This window comes from Canis lupus, chromosome 17, assembly GCF_011100685.1.
Source record: "Canis lupus familiaris isolate Mischka breed German Shepherd chromosome 17, alternate assembly UU_Cfam_GSD_1.0, whole genome shotgun sequence".
Taxonomy (NCBI): domain Eukaryota; kingdom Metazoa; phylum Chordata; class Mammalia; order Carnivora; family Canidae; genus Canis; species Canis lupus.
This window is the reverse complement of record NC_049238.1, coordinates 59,862,293-59,881,936: the sequence shown is the minus strand read 5'-3', so window position 1 is coordinate 59,881,936 and position 19,644 is coordinate 59,862,293. Positions and strand designations below refer to the sequence as shown.

The following is a 19,644-nucleotide window of genomic DNA, read 5'->3' as shown; positions in this document are numbered from 1 at the left end:
CAGCCACACATCCAAAGTTCCAGTCACATTTTGTCTTTCCCGATAAAGGGGTTTCAGAGATGATCGTTCCTGAGTTACTCAGATACTAGTTAATCTGGACTCTGTGTCACCTTCTGTCTCCAAGCAGTCCGTGCCCCACACAGATAAGACAGAATTAGAAGCCCCTTCCTGGCCTGGAATCACCTGCACCCCAGATTTTTCTAATTTCTTTTTGCCTCCAGGCCCTTCAATTGCAGATTGAGTCACACACAGTCACTGCTGTCTCTCACTTTGTAGCTACCCAAGCTGCAAATTGCAGCGTGTTTTGCCCCTGTACTTTAGCTTAACCAAATATTTATTATGACGTCCCTCACGTAGACTTTCTTCATGCCACCACCCTTCGCAGGCCACGTGGGTTAGGGGTGGTAGAAAAGAGGGACTGACGGTAACCGGAGAGCAGAGGGGGGGTGGGGAGGACGTTGGCCTCTTTCTGTGCTTATAACTGGATCTGTGACTCATCTTGTGAGTCACTCAGCTCCACCTCCCTCCTCCAGCTGCCCCTCCCAGTAGCCTTCACTCTTGGCACAAACCTACAACCAGACCGGGATTCTGAAAATGGAAAAATCTGATATGGCCCCTTGCTTCTGCATCCTTCCTTTCATCCACTAAAACTTCCACTGGTGTGGGGGGTCTGGGAGGTGGTCCTCCTATTAGCCCTTCGCTGCTGCCCCTTTGCATTCCTGTGCTGATCCAAGTCACCCACTTTTTTCTGCCTTCCACCCCCCCCCCCCCATTCCCCTGATGTTTTTTCTTTGGATTCCTCTGCTGCTGCTATACCTCAAAATACTAAAGAATAGAATGAAGCTCTTGAATGAAGGGTAGTGGGGAGGAGAAGGAAAGTGGATAATGGGATTTTAAAACTGTGGAACATGGCTCTTCCTACTGCAAAAGACCTTGGGAAGTATTTCTTCCTCCAAGAGATTGAAGCCCATGGAAAGTAGGTGGGCCTGGGGGGGGGGGGGTGCTTGGGAGCTTTACAACTTCTAGAATAAGGCTTCTGGGCCACCTTCCTAGCAGGTGTATGCCTCTTTGTTCCAAATTAACTTCCTGTCTCACAATATCACTATTTCCACAGTAGCAGCCAAGATGGGGAACTTTTAAAGCTGAGGCCGGAAGGGTGTGTGTGCTGAGGGGAGGAGAGAGTTGAGTGTCACTTTGGAAAACTGGGGCCCCCACCTAAGGTCTGCCTCTGTACAGACTCAAAATTAATAAAACAGCAGCTCATTAACCCTTATTTTGTATTTCATTTCCTGTCTTTTTCGCATCTAAATGCAGATTTTTGCTTCAAACCCAGGTGCCATTGACTGCAGTTCCTTTATTTCCCTCTTAGTGTCCTCACTCACTCCTGCTGCTCTCGTGGCAGGGGGGAAGGTGGGGCATGGGGCTGTTGAACTAATAGAAGTTTCCAGCCCTCAGCTTTGAAGGTCCTGAACTAAATTATTAATTTGGAGATCTGGTGTCTGGGTTGGAGGGAGGGATGATGTGCCTGGAATGGGCTTTGGTTTCCCACTGGTGTGTGTGTGTGTGTGTGTGTGTGTGTGTGTGTGTGTGTGTGTTGGATTAAGTGGTAAGATGTCCTCCTTGGGCCTCCCCCTAACCCCAGAACTTGCCCATAAACACACCTGTACCTGTGTCTGCATCCTGGAGATATTTCAACTTCTCTTCCCAGTTTTCTTAGGACACCCTCCACACAAAGTATGTTTCATGCTCTCTGGAGACGCAAATACAAGATGCTTTCACTCCTCTCCCTCATTTCTTGGGCCTCCCCAGGCAAAAATCTCCTGAGGTCCCATTTCCTACTACTTTTGTCAGGTGTGTTGGGGAGGCAGCAAGGAAGCTTGAACTGCTTTTTCGTTGGTCCCACCGCTCCAACTCCTTTGAGAAGACAAAAAAAAAAAAGGGTGCCTGGGTGGCTCGGGGTCGTGATCCCGGGGTCCTGGGATCCAGTTCCACATCGGGTTCCCCTCAGGGAGCCTGCTTCTCCCTCTGCCTGTGTCTCTGCCTCTCTCTCATACATAAATAAAATCTTAAAAACAAGCCTAAATTATTCCAGGCTAATATTCAGTATTACTGCTCCCCTCAAATAGTTTCCAGTGCTTGTGAGCAGAAAGAGCACAGGATCTGGTATTGGAGTAAAGAATCTGGGTCTTGTTTTCCCCAGATACCCACTTTTCCCTCACCTTTTTTAGGCTCCTCCACTTTTCCAAAACTGTGTGTATTCCCCTTTAAGGGGCTGGGCATCTCTCCCGCCCTCCCCAGAGCCGACTGAAGTTTCCGAGGAGCCTCCTCTTGCTGGGTTGGACACACCTTTCAAAAGACCCCTAGTCGCACTCCGTGCACCTCAAAGGATCTTTTCCCTGGCGCTGTCCCCAGCCACTCTCCCTGACGTCTCTCTTCTCAAACTACAAGATTCAGCCTCTCCCTAACGGGCTTGAGCATCTTCAAGGTTTCCCACCCGTCACTGCTCCGTCCCCGGATGGAGCCAGAGAAATGTGGTGGGGGGGTCGGGGCCAGAGTTTCAACATCGCCCCCCAGAAGGTGGAGCCAGACCTGGGGGTAAGGAGAAGAGACCTGGCTTGGGAGGGAAGGGCACTGTGGGCAGGAGGGTGTGAATGAGGAGGAGGTGGAGGTAGAAGGGGCTAGGAAAGGAGCTAGAGGAGGAGGAGGGTGTGTCCCATATCAACTTGGCTGATGGAGCTGGGTCTGTCTTTTTCAGTCTCAAGTTCATTGTCTCATTATCCATTAACCAGGCCCTCCCTTTACTGTCTGCCAACTGGGTCCTAAGCTCCCCACAGCCGATACTCTCAGTTTCCCCTGGGCGTCTGAGTGTAGGCCCCCAATAGTCTGCTGAGGTAATCCCAGATGCAGGGGTTGGAGAGGCCTGGGGATTAACCCTACACCCTTCACAGCTCTCTGGACCAAAGTCCGTCCAGAGGACTGGGATGCTGGAGCCCAGGAGTTGTCAGCTTAGCAGTCACCTGGCTTCGGGATGCCTCCCAGGTAACAAAATCCCTTTTGATACTTCCAATCCCCAAAGACTCTTCCAGATTTCATCCTGCTTAAACTTTGCCTTGAACCTGACCAACAATATCTGTATATTTCTCCGCTCTCTCAAAGTGCTTCTATCTGAGACTTGCTGTCTTCTCTGTCAGCTGGCTGTGAGCATGGACCTTGATGGGCCTAGTTTTCCTGACTCTTTTACTCCTTTTTCTTATTTACTTATTCAAGAAGTATTTGAGTGCCTACTAACTATGTGCCAGGCACTGGTCTAGGCTCTAGAGTGAATGAATACAAATGATCTCCTAAGCTTTTGTTCCTGTGGAGTGAGGGGAGGATCTTAATCTTCCCTCTTTACATCCTCCTGTCTCAGAGGAGTAGGTGTATACCACTGTGGGTGATGCTGGGAATAGTCATAACCTGGCTTTGCCCCTTCTTCTGTAGGGGAGCAGATCCTAGCATGGGCCCCAGGAGTGAGGAAGGGACTGGAACCTGAATTGCCTGGAACCTTGATCTGCACCAACGTGAGGGTCACCTTCCAGCCTTGTGGATGGCAGCGGAGTCAGGTAAGATGGTTAGGGCAATGGAAAGGACAGTTAGTGAGAAATGGAGAGTCTAGAAGGATTTAGGCAGGGAGAGTTCTGCTTAAAGGGTTGTCTTGAATGTATCAGGGACGGTGAATTGGGCTTATCTCCAGGAGGTTAGGGATTGCCAAGGTAGGACAATGAGTAAGATTTCAGATGTCTTTTGCAACAGTCATGTGCTTCCTCTAGGAGACTCCCCTGAGCAGTGAATATGATTTTGCCCTGGTCAACATTGGGCGATTAGAAGCTGGTGAGTGGGGGGGCTGGGGGCAGGGTGTTGGTGAAGATGCTTACTGGGGGCTCACCCTTCCTCATCCTTCCTCTATTCTCAGAGGGCAGAAGGGATGGGGTGGGATGGGCTGGAAGACCTCCTTGTAGAGGGACCCTGATCCATGGCTACACTGCTTTCTAACTCTTGACTTCAGTGAATGGCCTGTCCAGAGTCCAGCTCCTCCGTCCAGGGTCCCCACTTAAATTTATCCCTGAGGAGATCCTCATTCATGGCCGAGACTTCCGGCTGCTCAGAGTTGCTTTTGAGGCTGGAGGACTAGAACCACAGGCCTTTCAGGTAAGAGGGCTTCAACCCAAAGACGACTCCTCCCTTTAGAGCCTTGGGATCCTCTCCTTGGCATTCCTGCTACTCCCCTATATTGTAGGACTCCTCTCATCATTTTTTGTGCTTCTCTCCTCAAGGAGAGTCTAAAAGGCTGGGATAAAGGGTAGTTTAATGAGAGCAAGGGGCCTGAATTCTAGCCCAGCACTGCCAATTATCAGGAGTGTGACAATGGGCAAGTTTCTTCCTTTGAAAAACAAGGAGGGCTGGATGAGATTGTTCTGGAGGTTCCTCCCAGAATTGACATTCTATGATTCTGTGGTTCTGGATGTGTTCTCCCGACCCCAGTCCCCACCACCTATGGAAGCTCCCTTCCTTAGGGATGGTCTTCGCTATTCTCTGTTGGTGGCTAAGACAGCTAAGCAACATATGGGTCTCATTTCCTTCTCTTCACTTCTTTAGTTTGAGCCCCAAGGTTAGGATGCCCTTTCCAGGGATCCCTGGGTGGCGCAGCGGTTTGGCGCCTGCCTTTGGCCCAGGGCGCGATCCTGGAGACCCGGGATCGAATCCCACATCGGGCCCCCGGTGCATGGAGCCTGCTTCTCCCTCTGCCTGTGTCTCTGCCTCTCTCTCTCTCTCTCTCTGTGACTATCATGAATAAATAAATAAAAATCTTTAAAAAAAAAAAAAAAAAAAAAAAAAAGGATGCCCTTTCCTCCACAGGTGACCATGGCCATTGTCCAAGCCAGAGCTCGGAGCAGTCAAGCCCAACAGTATGCAGGGATACCCCTGAGCAAGGCTGGTGAGTGAGGATGCTTTAGGGTAAGGGATGAGTAAAGAATCTGAAAGAGATTAGCTGAAGACAAAAGAGCTGAGAAACTCTCTCTGGTTCTTCTTTGCTGTGCCTCACTCCTGCCCTAGGCCAGAGTTCAGGGTCCAGAAAACCACCTATTCCCCTCTTGGAGACCTCAGAAGACTGGGAGACTGAGCGGAAAAAGCAGGGGGCCAAGAGCTGGAGGGTCAGCACTGTCAACGAGAGGTTCGATGTAGCTACCAGGTGATTCCCCATCTACCCCAACCCCCACTGCCCTCTCAATTTCCCCACAGTTCTCAGATCCTCTAAAGCTAGGACTGCCCACAAACTCTAGCCTCTTAGGATATCCACAGAGCTCTCCCCTTTACTGCCTAGATCTCTAAACCTGCTGGGTTTAGAAATAATCCTCTCCTAAGCAACTCCCTTTTAATGACAGGTTTGCATTATAATGAATTCACTGAGCCAAACTGTGACTGTAACTCAATTTCACAGCCTTCCTCGTTACTTCTGGGTCCCTAAGCGAACTCTGGACAGTGAGGTCAGGAGAGCATTTGGCCACTTCCATCAGGGCCGTGGACCGGTCAGTGTGGGGGCCAGGGTGCTGGTTGAGAATTAGATGGTTATGGGAGGTCAGGGGGGTCATTGTGGTGGGAGATTAGTGTTGGGGCAGGAAAATGTGGGGCCAGGAGTTTCTCCCGTAGTGATCCTAACTTCCCACCCTCTGAAGCGCCTGTCTTGGCATCACCGTGGGGGCAGTGATCTTCTCCGCTGTGGTGGCTTCTATACAGCCAGTGACCCTAACAAGGAGGATATCAGGTGAGGGGAGGTTTGATGAGCAGAATCAAGGGTTGGAACGTGAGGACAGACTCATTCCTTTATGTTGTGACTCCTTCCCCTCCAGAGCAGTGGAGTCAATGCTCCAGGCTGGGCATTCAGATGTTGTCCTGGTGGACACTGTGGATGAGTTGCCTACTCTTGCAGATGTCCAGCTTGCCCACTTGAAGCTGAGGGCCCTCTGCCTGCCTGGTGAGATAACATCTGATCTCAGCCCCCACTAGGCCTGCTGACCCTAACCTCGTTTACCCTTTTGCCTGTTACATATGAGTAACCTTATAGGCCAAAGATCCATAGTTTTCTATTCAACTCCCATCTCCCAGAGAGTCACTGATTCCCTGTCTTCCTGTCCTGTCCCCAGTGTACTTTTTTTAACAGCTTTATTGAGATCTAATTTACATACCATAAAATCCACTCTTCACCCATCTTAAGTGTTCAGTGCATTTTATTACCTTTATAAGGTTGTACAACTATCACCACAACTTAACTGTAGTAACCTCATGGCCATTTACAGTTACTGTTTATTTTTTCCCCAGTCTTGGGTAACCATTACCCAACTTATTTTTAACCCTCAGGCTGCAGACCTTGAATCCTGAATCCTGAGTTCTCCTGATCTCTTTGTCCTTCTGATCCCTCTACTCTCTCTCAGATTCATCTGCAGCTGAGGAGAAATGGCTCTCAGCCCTGGAAGGAACACGATGGTTGGATTACGTCAGGTACTTTCTCATTTTCTGGTCAGGATTTATAATTCAATCCTCCCAATCTTCTGTTTACCTGAATTCCTAAATGGCCTTCCATTAACTCTTCTCTTTGGTTTCCCAAGAAGACTCTTATTTGCTGTCCTTAGAAGAAGGGGTAGAATTCTGGAGTCTGCCTCTTTTCCATTTCATGACCCATCCCTCCCTTCCTCCAGGCTTATCATTCTCCTCTCCTCTTCTCATCTGTACTCTCAGGTCTTGTCTTCGAAAGGCCAGTGACATCTCAGTCTTAGTGACATCCAGGGTTCGCTCTATAGTACTACAAGGTGAGTTTATTGGGTTAACCTACTCCATTCCTTCTTTTCCTTTACCCACCCAACTGGAAGGAAGACCTAGAAGTCTTCCTTGTCCACATCTAGCACTAGTATCTTCCTCTCCTGTTACTAGGAACTACCCATAGGTCCTAACTCATCCTTCCCTGCTAACCCTGCCTCCCAGTAGTAGTATTGTTACTACTAGCTGTAGTGTTACTACAGCTTGTGGTCCCTAATAACAAGGTTCTTTTGCCTTCTGTTCCCGTACTTCCATCAGTGGATGGTGCCTGGGTTGGGGTGGGAAGGACAATGTGAAAGCTGGTTTGAGATTTATGATTCTCCCTCCTACACGTGAAGCTGGGTATTTCTATCCAGGCGGAGACTATGAACTGAATCATTCAAGGCCTTCATTTTCTCTTCACTTCTATTTGTCCTCTCAATCCTACCTACGCAAAACTTTTCCCCTCTGTGTCCCTCTCTTCTTCTTGCCACGTTTCCTTTTCTCATTTTCTTCTGCTCTAGTTTCTTGGCCCCTTCTTCTTTGTCCCTTCTCCTTCTTTGTCACCCAGAGCGCGGTGATCGTGATTTCAATGGCCTCCTCTCTTCACTCGTCCAGCTGCTTTCAGTCCCTGAAGCCCGAACACTGCTTGGCTTCCAATCACTAGTACAGCGAGAGTGGGTGGCAGCTGGACATCCCTTCCTGACCCGGCTTGGGGTAACTGGAGCCAGTGAAGAGGTGAGATTGTTTTAGGAGAGTGCTGGGGGGAGGTATTACTAAAGATATAAGAGGATGAGAAAACCATATAGTATAATACATTGGAAGTGAAACTGGGTTAGAGGAATCCTGAGATTGAGTTTGAAGGGAGACCTAGATGAATGAGGCACCACAACTCCCTAGTATCTTCAACCCAGATTTCCATTCCCTGATCTTAGTAGTTCTGTTGGCTGTGTCCCTTGGCCCTCATCATTTTGTCATCCTCCCCCCTCAGGTGCCTGCAATCCCTTCTAACCTCTTATTTTCCTTCATCTCAGGCTCCAGTGTTTCTCCTCTTCGTTGATTGCGTCTGGCAGCTCCTCCAGCAGTTTCCAGCTGAGTTTGAATTCTCAGAATTTTTCCTTCTTGCTCTTCATGACAGTGCCAGGGTTCCTGACACTCTCACGTTTTTGAGAGATACTCCTTGGGAGCGTGGAAAACAGAGTGGACAGGTCAGTGACTTCCATTTTTGAGTTGTCTTTTTGTCTCCTTGAGAAATAGCCTCTCAAGTTTAGTCTTCATTTATGGAAAGTGAGATCTGTGGCTGGGAAAAGGGGAAGTTGGTGCTTATTCAATATATGACTGGACTTTAACCCTACATCTGATTCCTGAAGGAAGAGGTGAGCTTTTCATGATTTCTCTCCAGACTTGGGAAAAGGATTTTTTTATTTAACCATCCTTTTTCTTGTTTCCTTTGTCCAGTTCAACTCCTATACACAGATCTATACCCCAGGGTATTCCCAAACTCCTGCTGGGAACTCTGCTAACCCACAGCTGTCTGTCTGGGACTGGGATTTACGCTATAGCAGTGAACAGATCCTACAATTCCATAATCCTGGCTATGACCCGGAACACTGCCCGGATTCCTTGCTCCCTAGGCAGCAGGTGAAGTGTCTACATTTCCTAAATTCCCTTGATTTTTTCATAGGCTCATCCTACTAGATAGGGAGAAGTGGAAAGACACAGTGTCTGAGTTCTCTAGGGAAAGCTGCCCCACACTTCTGTAGCTGTTACTTAGAGTCCCTGACTATCCCCAGGAAAGCAGAAATCCTAGAATAGCACAGAAGGGATCCTTCTTGTCCACATCTTTATTAGTTTTTCTACCTCTTACACACATTTAAAAAAAAAGATTTATTTGAGAGAGAGCGTGCATATGTGTGTGCCAGCCGAGGTGGCGGGGGGCAGACTCCCCATTGAGCGAGGAGCTCCATGTGGGTCTGGATCTCACAACCCTAAGATCATGACCTGAGCCAATATCAAGAGTTGGATGCTTAACTGACTGAGCCACCTAGGCACCCCTCTTATACACATTTTACAAGTTTCCCTAAAATTGACTTTAATCAGACCTGATGCTTAGTTTGAAGCCTATGAGGAGAGTAGATGGGGGAAGGCCTGTAGTTTGATCACTAATGCAGTTTGAGTAGGTGGAAGCTAGACATTCTTTCCTGACCTTTGGGGAAGGGGAGTCAGAGGTTTCTAGGTTGCAGTTGATTTCTTTTTTCCCTTTAGCCAAGCTTCATGGTTCCTGGACCCCCAAATTCTGTGTGGCTCTTCTCCAGAGGGGCCCTGACCCCACTGAATCAGCTCTGTCCTTGGCGGGACAGCCCCTCCCTGCTGGCAGTCTCTTCTCGTTGGCTCCCTAGACCTGCTATCTCCTCTGAAAGCCTGGCTGATCAGGAGTGGGGGCTCCCCTCACATTGGGGAGCTTGCCCTTTACCCCCGGGATTGCTGCTGCCTGGATATCTGGGACCCCAGATCAAGCTGTGGAGACGCTGCTACCTGAGGGGAAGGCCTGAGTTCCAGGTGAGGAGGGAGGACAGGGATTGGGAGTAGGAGAAGGGGCTTGACTGCTAAACCAGATGTTCTGGGAGAAACCAGATGTTTTTAGGAGCTGGAAAAACAAGGAGCTGGGGGGACTGAGGAGTGAATTATCATTCCTGTTGGTATCACAGTGGATAGGTTTAGGAGTGTGTGTGTATGTGTGGGATAGACTACTTGTGGTTCAGATCAAGTAGAGCCTAGAACATAGTTGGAGGGGGAAAGAGAATTAAAGACGCCAGAGGTGATGGGAACTAGATTTATGGGGATCACTTTGTAATGTATAAAAATATCAATTTTTTTGTATAAAAATTGTTTAAAAGTGTAATTTTATAAAATTTTATTAAAGTATTAAAAAATCACTAGGATGTGCACCTAAAACTAACAGGACATTGTATGTCAGTTATAATAATAATAAAAAAGATGCCAGAAGTAGTGGACACATCTCAGAAATAGGGAGCTAGAGCTATAATAATATTCCTCTCTGCCTCTCTTCACCCCCTTCTCAGAAAGGCCTCTCAGCTCCCACAATCTCTGGCCTCCAGGATGAGCTATCCCATCTTCAGGAGCTTTTAAGGAAATGGACACCAAGAGTATCTCCTGAGGATCACTCCAAGAAAAGAGATCCAAATACCATTCTTTCCCAGTCCCGTTGAAATTGTTGTCTTTTTTATGGGCATGGCAGAGGGGGTCCGGGGTGAGGGAAGGTTCTGTCTAATCCTCCAATTTTTCTTATCTTGGTCTTGCTGTCTCAGCTTTTGACACTCCAGCCCTCAACAAGCTCACTGACCTTTCTGTTGCAGATGGGTGGTGCTAACCTTCTCCAACTCTTGCCCTGTCCTGTTTCATTCTCGAGATATGTTTCTCATGATTTGAGGAATTAAGAAACAAAAGCAATCCAGAATACGATTACCTTTGTTCTTTTCAGGGCAATTCCATCCCTCTGGATACCCAGCCGATAAGCTGTGAGATGAGAGATGCTGTTCATCAGTTCAAAGGAGATGGCCTACAGAACTCATTCTCACCTCCTCTTGCTGCTTAATTCCAATTTCTGTTTCTTCCCTCTGGTTTTCTATGGGTATGCTAGTGGGTATGGGACACATCCTGTCTCTCCCAATTGTATATTTTGTAGTGACATTTCTATTTAACGAGTTCATTAAAGTACAGTTGCTGGCATTATCTCTGGTGTCTGAATAAAAGATCCTAAGTAAAAAAGCGATGATAAACCGGGAGAAGAAGGGACCCACCATATTATTGTTCAGGAAATATGGAGATAGGTCAGGCTGTCCACACTAATCGTTTCGTAAGATGGGGCAAAGAGCATGCAAAGACATGGTTGGTGGGCCCGGGGTATTCTGGCGGTTGAAACTGAGGCCCCTGGGCTGCAATGTCAGGTACCCTCAGCTCTGGGCACACATCATCTCTGAGCCTCAGGTTTCCATCTCCCCCATGCAACAGGATCATGTGAGCTCCGACGCCACTCCAGCTCAGACACTCCGCAATCCTCTCCCCAGAAGCCGCGGGCCACGGTGGAGGGCTGCCTCCGCACCCTAAGGCAGCCGAATCCTTGGGTTGGAGGGTTTCCTCAGCACACCCTTCTCCGGGGAACAAAAGGATAGTTTGCCAACAAAATATTTCTAAATAAAGTTTTGTTCTTTTAGCTTTTGAGTTTACATTTTTAGGAGTACTGTGATCCTTTAACGTCCAGCACTGCCTTAAGAGGGTCTGGGCATTTCCGTTCGGCCCTCATCGCTTTGACCGCTAGCAGCGGCAAATCCGCGCAGAACCACGGACCGGAGAACGCGGCCCCACAAGCCGCATCAAGTCTCCGCAACTCCTAAGATGGCCGGGGCCTCTTCCGGCTCCTCCCCCATCAGGCCCCGCCCACCGCCCTCGTGACTACCTTCGCCCCGGAAGTGGAAGTACTGACTGAGGTCAGAGGGCGGGATCGCTGCCTGGAGACGGCGGGAGCTCTTTCGCCATGGCGGCCGGCCCGATCTCCGAGCGGAACCAGGGTAGTTGGAGGGGATGAGGCCAGGGAGGCTGGGAGGCCTCGAGGAAGGCCAGCCGTGTTTTCGCCGGGGCAGGAGATCGGATCCCCCCGGAGGGCGCGAACCCGGCCCCCGTGCCGGCTGGGGGTGGGGTGGCCGGGTGCAGGCTGAGGCCTGTGGTTGTGATGCTCTGTCCAATCTCCTGCGCCTTCCCATTCAAAAAAACAAAACAAAACAAAAACCCAAACGAAAACCAAAAACAAAGCAATTCACAGAGAATTTGCAGCAGAACCTTCAGTTAGACTTAAGAAGGTTCTTTAGTTCTGGAATGAGAGAGATGTAAGGGCTTACTCTCACGTCTTTTTCCTTTTTTGTTCCTATATCCCATCTCCACTCCCAGTTCCCCCGCCTGTCACTTCCTTCTTTCCCGTCGTTGTCTCATCCCTGCCATAATCTGCTCATTTCTCTTAGATGCCACTGTCTACGTCGGGGGACTGGATGAGAAGGTTAGCGAACCCCTGCTGTGGGAGCTTTTTCTCCAGGCAGGGCCAGTAGTCAACACCCACATGCCAAAGGATAGAGTCACAGGTCAGCACCAAGGTGAGTACATCACAAGAGGCGTGTTTATGCATTGAGGGGACAAGCTGCTCCTGGAGGGTTCCGGCAGTATTCATAGGCAGTATTCATAGCCGTTTTGGAATCACCTGTAGATTCTTCCTTTTAAGTGTCATTCAATGTTTGCTTCTGGAACCATTCCCAGTTGAAGTGAGGTGGTTATTTCATGTTCTTTGTGCTTTGGAAGGTGCATGAGTTACACACGAAATTGAATCACTTCACTTAAGTTAATCTCTGCTTTTCTACTTCCCAGGCTATGGCTTTGTGGAATTCCTGAGTGAGGAAGATGCTGACTATGCCATTAAGATCATGAACATGATCAAACTATATGGGAAGCCAATACGAGTGAACAAGGCATCGGCTCACAACAAGAACCTGGACGTGGGGGCCAACATTTTCATTGGCAATCTGGACCCAGAAATTGATGAGAAGCTGCTTTATGATACTTTCAGCGCCTTCGGGGTCATCTTACAAACCCCTAAGATTATGCGGGACCCTGATACAGGCAACTCCAAAGGTTATGCCTTTATTAATTTTGCTTCATTTGACGCTTCGGATGCAGCTATTGAGGCCATGAATGGGCAGTATCTCTGTAATCGCCCCATTACTGTGTCCTATGCCTTCAAGAAGGACTCGAAAGGGGAGCGCCACGGCTCAGCAGCTGAACGACTTCTAGCAGCCCAGAACCCACTCTCCCAGGCTGACCGCCCTCATCAGCTGTTTGCAGATGCACCCCCTCCGCCTTCAGCCCCCAATCCTGTCGTATCATCATTGGGGTCTGGGCTCCCGCCACCAGGTAAAGCTTTTATTCAAAGTATTTTTGTCTTGGGCTTGGGGTGTGGTGGTGAGCGGGGGCAAGGGGAGGAGAAAAGAACTTGATAAAGGGGGACATGGAGTCAGTAGGTGATGAGAAAGAGAGTGAGGGGTGACAGTTGTGGGGAGAAAGTTGTTGAGTTGAAGAGGCTGAAGTTGTTCCTAGTTATCTAGTATTGCTTCTGATTTTAGAGAGCTGGGAGGAAGGGAAGAGAACTTATCCTGCCTGAGGAGGCCAGATTGAACGGGCTTTCTAAAGACATTCTCTCCTTACTATCGTTAACTTGTCTTTCATTTCCTCTATAGGCATGCCTCCTCCTGGGTCCTTCCCACCCCCGGTGCCGCCTCCTGGAGCCCTTCCACCCGGGATACCCCCAGCCATGCCCCCGCCACCTATGCCTCCCGGTGCTGGAGGACACGGTCCACCATCAGCAGGAACCCCAGGGGCTGGACATCCTGGACATGGACACTCGCATCCTCACCCATTCCCACCAAGTGGGATGCCCCATCCAGGTGAGTGTTCTTTGCTGGGGAAAAGGATAGATAAGCTTGTTGGAGGAGCTCCACTGCCACATGCAGTGCTGCCCTCATCCCTCAGCAGTAATAGTAGATAGTCCCGGAGCTCTGCTTTTTTTTCAGACATTCTTTTATAAAAACAAACACGAGACACTGTTCTCTGTTTACTTTAACAGCTACCACCCTGTCTCCATTTATTATACAAGTTTTTCCAAAGAGTGTAACTGTACTCGTTTGCTTTTTCCTTTAACTTTTACTTCATTTTTCTCCTCCGACTTCTACCCCAAAGCAGTGACCTAATTGCCAAATAGAGGGGGCACTTCCATTCTTTACCTGGTTTGCCATTTGGTGTACTTGAAACTGGGTGTGTTGTCCTTTTTGAAAAGCTTGCCTCTTGGTGTTTCTGGATTTTTCATCTGTCTCAGACTCCTTAAAGTTAGCCACATTAGGGATCCCTGGGTGGCGCAGCGGTTTGGCGCCTGTCTTTGGCCCAGGGCGCGATCCTGGAGACCCGGGATCGAATCCCACATCGGGCTCCCGGTGCATGGAGCCTGCTTCTCCCTCTGCCTGTGTCTCTGCCTCTCTCTCTCTGTGTGACTATCGTAAATTAAAAAAAAAAAAAAAAAAAAAGTTAGCCACATTAGTAGGCTTTTCTCCCTCTCCATGTAGCTGGGTTTTTGTATCTGGTTCTCTTTTCTTTTTTTTTTTTTAATTTTTATTTATTTATGATAGTCACACAGAGAGAGAGAGAGGCAGAGACACAGGCAGAGGGAGAAGCAGGCTCCATGCACCGGGAGCCCGACGTGGGATTCGATCCTGGGTCTCCAGGATCGCGCCCTGGGCCAAAGGCAGGCGCAAACCGCTGCGCCACCCAGGGATCCCTCTGGTTCTCTTTTCTTCATAGTTCCCTTACTTGTACACTGATGCCACCCAGATGTGGATATCTGGTCTGTGACCCTTAATCCCACTGCCTGATGGACAGCTCCACTTTGCTAACCTCCCCTTCACACCTGTTGTTCCTCTAGCATTCTTTGTTTTCAGATTCTTAATTCAGAAATCTGGGACCTATTTTTAACTGTTTCCTATCACTCCTGTACTAGATATCAAATCTTACTAATATATCTGGTATTGGCTCTCACTGCTAGTGCCCTAGTGCAGGCCCCCTCATACTCATTTCACACCTAATTTATTGTAGTGATTTTCTAACATTTTGACTTCAATTTCTCTTTGATCCACTTGCACAGAGTAATTTTTCTAAAACACAATGTTCACACACTTTTGCTCAAAATTCTATTGTTGCTCTCTTTTACGTACAGCATAAAACCCAGACTTGTCACCATAGCATTGTAGGCTGTTTGTGATTGGTGCCTGCTAGTTACACCCATGACTACATGCTGCTCTTTATTTCTGAGTTACCAGTTTTCTCTGAACATACATCCCTGTTTGATGCCCTTGTGGTTCTCACATGCTAATATTTCCTGCTTGGGGAAAATTCTGTTCCATGCTCTTGTCCACCCGAAAAATTCTTATTCGTTCTCTAGAATTAGATCTTTGCTCAGACAATGTTTCTGCTACTTTCCCGAATTCTGTCAGTGAAATAATCACTCCATTTGTTACATAATTCTGCAGCACTGTTATACTGTCTAAATTGTGGAAGGAGCAAGCAAAGTGGGCAAGCAGTTGATTGGGTGGGTAGTTGATCTGCTTGTACCCTTGGAATGAGGATGAGGGTGGAGGGCGCTTTGTACCAGCCTTATTTTCCATACTCCTCTTTTTTTTTTTTTTTTTTTTAATTTTTTTTTTAATTTATTTATGATAGTCACAGAGAGAGAGAGAGAGAGAGGCAGAGACACAGGCAGAGGGAGAAGCAGGCTCCATGCACCCGGAGCCTGATGTGGGATTCGATCCCGGGTCTCCAGGATCGCGCCCTGGGCCAAAGGCAGGCGCCAAACCGCTGCGCCACCCAGGGATCCCTCCATACTCCTCTTTTCCTGATGTCACTTCTTTCTCAGTTTTGTTCTCTTCCTTTCTCCATTTTCTTTGCTCTCTGTATTCCTTGTCTCCTTGCTATTTATGTCTGTTTTGTTCTCACAGGGATGTCTCAGATGCAGCTGGCCCACCATGGCCCTCATGGCCTAGGACACCCACATGCTGGGCCCCCAGGCTCTGGGGGGCAGCCACCACCCCGACCACCACCTGGAATGCCTCATCCTGGACCTCCTCCAATGGGCTTGCCCCCTCGAGGGCCTCCGTTTGGATCTCCCATGGGTGAGTAGGCTCTAGCCATTTCCCTCATCCTGAGTATCATAGTCTTGTAGCTTCCTTTGTCACATCCCTGTTTCCTGCCCTTTATTTACACTTGTGCTCACGGCCTCCCTGTCCGTGTTCTCCACGCATTGGCCCAACATCAGCTACTTCCTATTTCTTTCCTTGACTGACTTTTCTTTTTCTTTGTGCAGGTCACCCAGGTCCCATGCCTCCACATGGGATGCGTGGACCTCCTCCACTAATGCCTCCTCATGGATACACTGGGCCTCCACGACCCCCACCCTACGGCTACCAGCGGGGGCCCCTGCCTCCACCCAGACCCACCCCCCGGCCTCCAGTTCCCCCGCGTGGCCCACTCCGAGGCCCTCTTCCTCAATAATTTCTAATTCTCTCACCTCCTGTTCTATCTTCCTAATATCTTTTCAATTCCTTGGACCAATCAGATTTGCTGTAGCTCCCTAGAGCTAAGGCACTAATCCCTCTCAGGTCTTTTTTTTTTTTAGTGTAATTTTCACAGGAGGTTTTATTATTGTTTCTGTGTTGGTCCTAAGTGTTTTTGCAAATGCACAGAGAAAATAAAACTAAACTCCTTGTTTATTCTTTGTGCTGTTTTCCTTGGCAAAGTAACTACTCTCTTTTCCCTGAGATGTCAGTTTGTTGGGAGAAGAATGGTAAGATAGGAGTAAGGGTGCTTATTGCATTTTTAAAAGGCATATGTTTAGTTTCTAAGCTGGAGACCCAGTAGCTATGACACAGGATGGTTGTGACCATGACATGAGGACAGAAGTGAAGTTCTTAGAGTGCTGGCGAAAATATGAGGTAACATGTGTAAAGCTACTCGTCACAGCACTGTAATGACAGTGGGCTGGAAGCAACTCTCCTCTCCATAGGTAAGAAACTGATTGAATAAACTGGTAAATCTACCAAGCAGCAGTAAAAAGGAGTAAGCAGAAATTCTTAGAAACTATTTTGGAGAGCTCTCCAGGATACATTAAGTGAAGAAAGTAACAGAATGTGTAGTATGTGGCCTGATCTAAGAGGCAGCACAAGATACACACGTTTGTTTATATTTAAAAAACAAACCAAAAATGAATGGAAATCGATACCAGTGGGGTGGTTGGGGTGATACGAAGGGAAGCCAGAGTTCTTTGAGCATGCTTTGTTGAATTTGGTTTACTTTGACACCATATAAATAAGCTTCTTACATAATTGCAAAACTGTTGAAATTGGGATGGTAGGAACTCCGTAAACCTTCATTTTTTTCCATTCTTTATCTTCAGATATCCTGGGTAAGGGGTTTGGATCTTATGCCTATTTTTTTTCTCATTCTCAGTCGTTTCAGACCTGACTTCCATCCCATTTAAATCTGTGTTCAAAGACTTTTCAGTGATTAGACCAAATCAAGTGGCCCTTTTCCTATTCATTGCTGCATTTACTCCTCCTATATTGCCGCTTTCATAAAGCTCTTTTTCTGGCTTACGTGACCATGTCCTGAAATCTAGGTAAAAAAAGGTGAGAAAGGTGGGCCTGGCCCTCATTCTTTCGCATCATTCTCATCCATGTGACGTGATAGCTGCAAGACCTCTGCTGGTGGTAGGTGAATAATACAAAGACAAGCAAGGCAGTTCTGTTATCAAGAGAGTAGGATGACACATACGACATTATTATAAAACAAAATATTTTGAGAGCAAGAGGAAGGATAGCTAACCTGGCATGAAAGTCCAAGAAAACTTCTGGAAAGAAAAGAAAGTGATATGTTTGAATGTAATCTTAAAGGAAGGGTAGAGGTTTCCCAGGTAGAGGAGGAGCTATATTGGGGGAGGTATTTAAAAGGCAAAATAGGGCAGCCCAGGTGGCTCAGTGGTTTAGCGCTGCCTTCAGCCCAGGGCGTGATCCTGGAGACCTGGGATCCAGTTCCATGTCAGGCTCCCTGCATGGAGCCTGCTTCTCCCTCTTCCTGTGTCTCTGCCTCTCTCTGTGTCTCATGAATAAATAAAATCTTAAAAAAAAAATAGGCAAAATAGTAGGATGAGATGTTAGAATGGATATGGTGAATGAAAGACTGGAACCGGGATGAGAGTCCACATCAGGAAGAGTATTGGGGAGCAGGATGGAAATGGTAAGTTCAGTTTTGGCTATATTGACTTTGAGGTGAGTTGACATAGGCAACACAGGGGTCATCTAGTGGATATTCATCAAAAGCTTGGGGAAGATTCGACATGATTCTTTCACACCATGGATGACTAAGGCTGTCAGGCTTCTAAATCACAGTGGGATTAATTGACCTCATCCTTTCAAACAGAGCTCTGCTCCACAGTTACTTTGCTTGGTCCTAAGCTGAGGTCCTGGCACACTGGGAATCTGCCGGGCTAGCAGCTGGCTCTGGGCCCATGCACCCGAGGCCTGGGCTCCAGAAGCTCCAGGTGGTAGGAGGCCTCTCTCCCACTCTGTGTCCTTTCTGCCTCGGCGGCATCTGTCCCAGTGAACTGACTTATAACTGATCCCCATGAGGACTTCAGCGACTGTTACCCTTGTGCTGAAGATTTCTAGCTTTTTTTTTTTTTTTTTCTAAGATATTCATGAGAGACAGGCAGGGGGAGAAGCAGGTGCCATGTGAGGAGCATATACCCGGGTCCCCAGGATCATGCCCTGGGCTGAAGGCAGCGCTGAAATGCTGAGCCACCTGGGCTGCCCTAACTTGTTTTCACTGAAGCTCCTGTGTGGTCTTTTCAACCTGTTCGTGAAAGATGGCGCGTTGGTGAATTCACACCGCCCGACTTACCCCTTCGGAACCACTGTTTGTTCAAGTGCTCGCTCTCAGAATTTGAGCTTTCATTCAGGCAACACTAATTTTGGAGTGCCTCCTCCAGTCGTTGAGTCTGACTCCCCTCTAGCTCTCCACCCCTGGCTGTTTCCTTGGAAATTCTCTGTGCAGAGCTAGTACTGCTCCTAGGTTTTGTTACTTTGGTTCCCACATTTGTTACCAAACCGGGGTTTTTCAACTTTTTTTTTTTTTTTTATTCCTCCCCCCCCCCACTACCTCCCCCACCATGGGACATTGTTTTCATTTTTTTTTTTTTTAAGATTTTATTTGTTTATTCATTAGAGACACAGAGAGGCAGAGACAGGCAGAGGGAGAAGCAGGCTCCTCGCAGGGAGCCCAATGCGGGACCCAATCCACGGACTGGGATCAAGTCCTGAGCTGAAGGCAGATGCTCAGCCACTGAGCCAACCAGGTGTCCTGGGACATTGTTTTCAAATTGCCCTCCCCTCCATGCATGAAATTTTAATATCACAGACATGATGTACATCTGTTTATGTAGGAGGGCCCCTTGGAAGGACACAAACCATTGTAATATCTAAGATTCCTGCTGCCCCCAAGCAGTATTTTACCCCTTGGGTGGGGATGATACCACCCTCATTGGGAATGTGTGCTCTGGACCTTGGGTCACAGACAGTCCTTTGAATATGACAAAAACTATGGACCCTACGCAAGAAAAATACATATTTGCATATATATCCAATATCCTGAAGCAAAAATACCATAAGGTTTGTGGATCCCAATCTAAGTATCCCTGTATTATACTGAACCCTCAAGGAATTTCATTTTATTAATCTACGTCCCAAGAGCACTGAAAGGTGCTTGGCATATACAATAATAATTGTAAAATAATAACAGCTAATATTTACTGAATTCTTACTAAGATGCCAGGAACTGTCCTAAGTGTTTTGTCTGCATTATCTCTGTTAATCCTCATGACAATCCCCTGAGGTAGGTTTTGTAATTACTCCATTTTAAGACCGGGAAACTGATATTAAGTGATTTGACCAACATCACATGCTCAGAAATGAGAGATGCCATAATTGAACCAAGACCTGCCTGAACTCTAGATAGAGCCAATTGCATAGTCACATTATACTATATTTACTGAATAGATAACTTGCTGAATGAATGATGTTTTCCTTTGCTACTTACCAGCTTTCTTATAAGATATTCCCTCTTTAACTGAATTATAAACTCCTAAAGGACAGGAGT

The 19,644-nt window shown here is 47.7% G+C and overlaps 2 protein-coding genes across 4 annotated transcripts; both read left to right on the top strand.

Moving 5' to 3' along the window:
- The first annotated feature begins 53 nt into the window (after positions 1–53).
- On the top strand, positions 54–11,065 carry MTMR11 (myotubularin related protein 11). Of its 3 annotated transcripts, none has more exons than XM_038562088.1 (17): positions 54–2,595; positions 2,949–3,039; positions 3,481–3,602; positions 3,810–3,870; positions 4,046–4,188; positions 4,897–4,975; positions 5,095–5,230; positions 5,480–5,567; positions 5,715–5,803; positions 5,889–6,013; positions 6,471–6,537; positions 6,775–6,845; positions 7,403–7,569; positions 7,866–8,039; positions 8,290–8,472; positions 9,097–9,390; positions 10,334–10,584. In XM_038562088.1, the coding sequence occupies exons 1-17, from the start codon at positions 2,530–2,532 to the stop codon at positions 10,445–10,447; spliced, it is 2,070 nt and encodes a 689-aa protein (XP_038418016.1). In that variant the 5' UTR covers positions 54–2,529; the 3' UTR covers positions 10,448–10,584. The 3 variants fall into 3 exon arrangements, with proteins under 3 accessions (XP_038418016.1, XP_038418017.1, XP_038418015.1); XM_038562089.1 differs by having other exon boundaries at positions 9,919–10,584; XM_038562087.1 differs by having other exon boundaries at positions 1,558–2,595; positions 9,915–11,065.
- Positions 11,066–11,263: 198 nt separating this feature from the next.
- On the top strand, positions 11,264–16,205 carry SF3B4 (splicing factor 3b subunit 4). The gene is made up of 6 exons (XM_038562090.1): positions 11,264–11,420; positions 11,868–11,996; positions 12,265–12,807; positions 13,131–13,337; positions 15,435–15,608; positions 15,800–16,205. The coding sequence occupies exons 1-6, from the start codon at positions 11,387–11,389 to the stop codon at positions 15,985–15,987; spliced, it is 1,275 nt and encodes a 424-aa protein (XP_038418018.1). The 5' UTR covers positions 11,264–11,386; the 3' UTR covers positions 15,988–16,205.
- The last annotated feature ends 3,439 nt before the right edge of the window (positions 16,206–19,644 follow it).

Coding starts and splice junctions, on each gene's coding strand:
- SF3B4 (XM_038562090.1), top strand. CDS start 11,387: ATGGCGGCCGGCCCGATCTCCGAGCGGAACCAGG. Junction 11,997..12,264: donor AGTCACAGGTCAGCACCAAG/GTGAGTACATCA, acceptor TCTACTTCCCAG/GCTATGGCTTTGTGGAATTC. Junction 12,808..13,130: donor GTCTGGGCTCCCGCCACCAG/GTAAAGCTTTTA, acceptor TTTCCTCTATAG/GCATGCCTCCTCCTGGGTCC.
- MTMR11 (XM_038562087.1), top strand. CDS start 2,530: ATGTGGTGGGGGGGTCGGGGCCAGAGTTTCAACATCGCCCCCCAGAAG. Junction 2,596..2,948: donor AGGTGGAGCCAGACCTGGGG/GTAAGGAGAAGA, acceptor CACCCTTCACAG/CTCTCTGGACCAAAGTCCGT. Junction 8,473..9,096: donor CCTTGCTCCCTAGGCAGCAG/GTGAAGTGTCTA, acceptor TTTTCCCTTTAG/CCAAGCTTCATGGTTCCTGG.